The 2,487-nt window shown below is 41.2% G+C and overlaps 1 protein-coding gene across 1 annotated transcript in view; it reads left to right on the forward strand.

Annotated features, from left to right (window-relative positions):
- The first annotated feature begins 579 nt into the window (after positions 1-579).
- The window catches only part of tecra (trans-2,3-enoyl-CoA reductase a), a 10,482-nt gene continuing 8,574 nt past the window's right edge, over positions 580-2,487 (forward strand). The window contains exons 1-4 of the mRNA XM_027176503.2: positions 580-1,115; positions 1,705-1,756; positions 1,847-1,891; positions 1,993-2,096. Coding sequence (XP_027032304.1) covers positions 951-1,115; positions 1,705-1,756; positions 1,847-1,891; positions 1,993-2,096 — 366 coding nt within the window. The 5' untranslated portion in view covers positions 580-950. The remainder of the gene's footprint in view (positions 1,116-1,704; positions 1,757-1,846; positions 1,892-1,992; positions 2,097-2,487) is intronic.

The raw sequence follows: 2,487 nt of genomic DNA on the forward strand, positions 1-2,487 counted from the left end.
GAACTTGCCAAATATATCAGCTACACACTAAACCTTACACCTGACCTCTTTATAGGAAGACAGGGCACCAGGACCAAGAGGATTATGGGGCAGAAGATTTTCCAAGACTCATTTCTTTTACACACCAAGATCATTTCCAGACCCCATGCCAGTTTTCTAGCTTAGAGCAAAAACTTAGTGATGGAGCAAATGAAAGGATATGTGTGAGATTTTAGTATATACAGTACAATATGATACAGTGGTAGATAAAATGGTCAAAACTTCGACCCCAGGTGCCCAGGTTGTAAAGAAGAAGAATCACCAAGCTATACTGGTTCTTCACACCCAGGTTGTTCACAGATCAACTATAAATAGTATATCTTGGAAAACATTAGTGTGGAAGAGGCCAGGCAGCATTAACAGAGAAAGGTCCTGTATGTGGCCGGCTATTCTCTATAGACTCTCATGGCTGTGAGCCCCGTGCTTCAGAATAGTCTTGACAACATCAGATCTTCTGCTGGGTTGGTCCGAGGTCTGCAAGGTCACCCAGCTGGCCTATGGAGAAATGGAAGGTATATATTTAGCCTGGTGTGAGGCGGGTTGTGAATATAACGTCCCGGGGCTCTCGGGTTTCGTGTTCAGAGGGCATTTTGCAGATCCCGGGGGGCACAACGAGGAACGTGGCAGCCCCCCCAAGTGTTAAAGACAGGCACTATTTTCTCTTTGCTTTGACGATCACTTTATGGGTGACCAGCATCCCAAAAACACCTCTCAGTTTCAGTGTGACGTCCCGTCACTGTCCTTCTGCTCCGGCTGAACAGAGCGGAGTTAGCAGCTCATTGTTAAACATTCTGGAGAAGCTCCAAAACATCTGTTAGTTTTACTTAAATTGACTCAAGGAGGGCAAAAAGAACGTAGAGGGGCTCTGAGTTATTCTCCTCAGGTCTTGCTGTGGTCGAGGAGGAGCGAACATGGATGTCCTGGCTTTAGAGGCTAAGGGGGTCAAGGCTGATGCCGCTGCACAGAATGCCACTAAGCCCAGACCTAAAGCGCCCAAAAAACCTAAACGAATTGTTTACTTCGAGGTGGAGATTCTGGAAGCCAAGACCAAAGAGAAACTGCTGCTCCTGGATAAAGTAAGTCCCATCTGTGCATTATCTTTCAACCAAAATATATAATGACAGGAGATTCGAAAGACATTCAGTTGCATTAAAGATCGGCGAACCTGTTCATCACAGCCACATAAACTCTGTATAAAACTCTTATAGCGTACATTTTTATATGTCATTAAATAATTAAAAACGAATTAATTCATATTAATTACGTAATATGATTTAGATGGAAAAAATATATTTCTTTTTAAGAAATATTCATAAAAATATTTTTACAGTCTTACATAATACCATTTTATAATATTTGAAAATATTGTCTAAAGTCGCTTTTTAAATAAATAAATAAATAAATAAATAAATAAATAAATCGTTTTTAGGTTTGCTCATTAAATGTACATAAGTTTATATTTTATTTAAAAAATCTTTATTTAAATATGTTATCTGTAAGTCCTTCATTGTTACCCGTTTATCTGAAATTGACCACATATTTTTGTTTAGCAATACTAAAAGATTCGATTCTTTTGACTTCATGTACTGGATATACACGCTTAAATCGAGATATACTGTATATAAGCAGCTATAACTGTCCTGAATTCTCTTCGCTGGTCTCCAGGTTGAACCATCAGCTACTATTTTGGACATAAAGTCAATGTTCCACAAATCAAGTAAGTCGGTGTGTGTTTTATGCTGTCATCGAGCATTCAAGGCTGCTGCCAGTGTGATAGTTTAATACTGATGTTCCCTCCCTCCACTAGATCAACGCTGGTATCCTGCCAGACAGTCTCTGTGCCTGGACCCGAGTGAGTGGATCCTGTTTCACATTCATTTATAAAGAGCTGAGTGTGTTAGCGTGAGCGCTCTGTGAGATAGTAATAACGCGGTGTTTTTACTTTACTGTCAGAAGGAAAACCCTTGAAGGATGAAGACGTCCTTCAGCAGCTTCCGGTGGGAACCACAGCAACCTTCTACTTCAGGGACCTGGGAGCTCAGATCAGCTGGGGGACGGTGAGTTGAGAACAGAAATAAACTAGATTTGATGGTAGATTTGGGTCAATCACAAGCATCGCCATACAGTACGTCTACCAAGTGCATGTCTACACAGAGCTTAATGCCTGGTCTCTGCTTGGTTCAGCTTTCACTAACCTTCCTGCTACGGTATCCACTTTCTCAGTACATATAATCTCCCTGACCCAGTTTCCACACCAGATGTAAATCTCTCAGCCCCACTGTTCACACTCAGCTCATCATGCTCTCTCTCTCTCTCTCTCTCTCTCTCTCTCTCTCTCTCTCTCTCTCTCTCTCTCTCTCTCTCTCTCTCTGATCTCCAACAACCTTTATGTTTTAAAAACACAAACTTCACATTCTCATAGACACAGAAGCATTTAAGAAAGCTGTA

This window comes from Tachysurus fulvidraco, chromosome 24 (assembly GCF_022655615.1).
Source record: "Tachysurus fulvidraco isolate hzauxx_2018 chromosome 24, HZAU_PFXX_2.0, whole genome shotgun sequence".
Classification (NCBI taxonomy): Eukaryota; Metazoa; Chordata; class Actinopteri; order Siluriformes; family Bagridae; genus Tachysurus; species Tachysurus fulvidraco.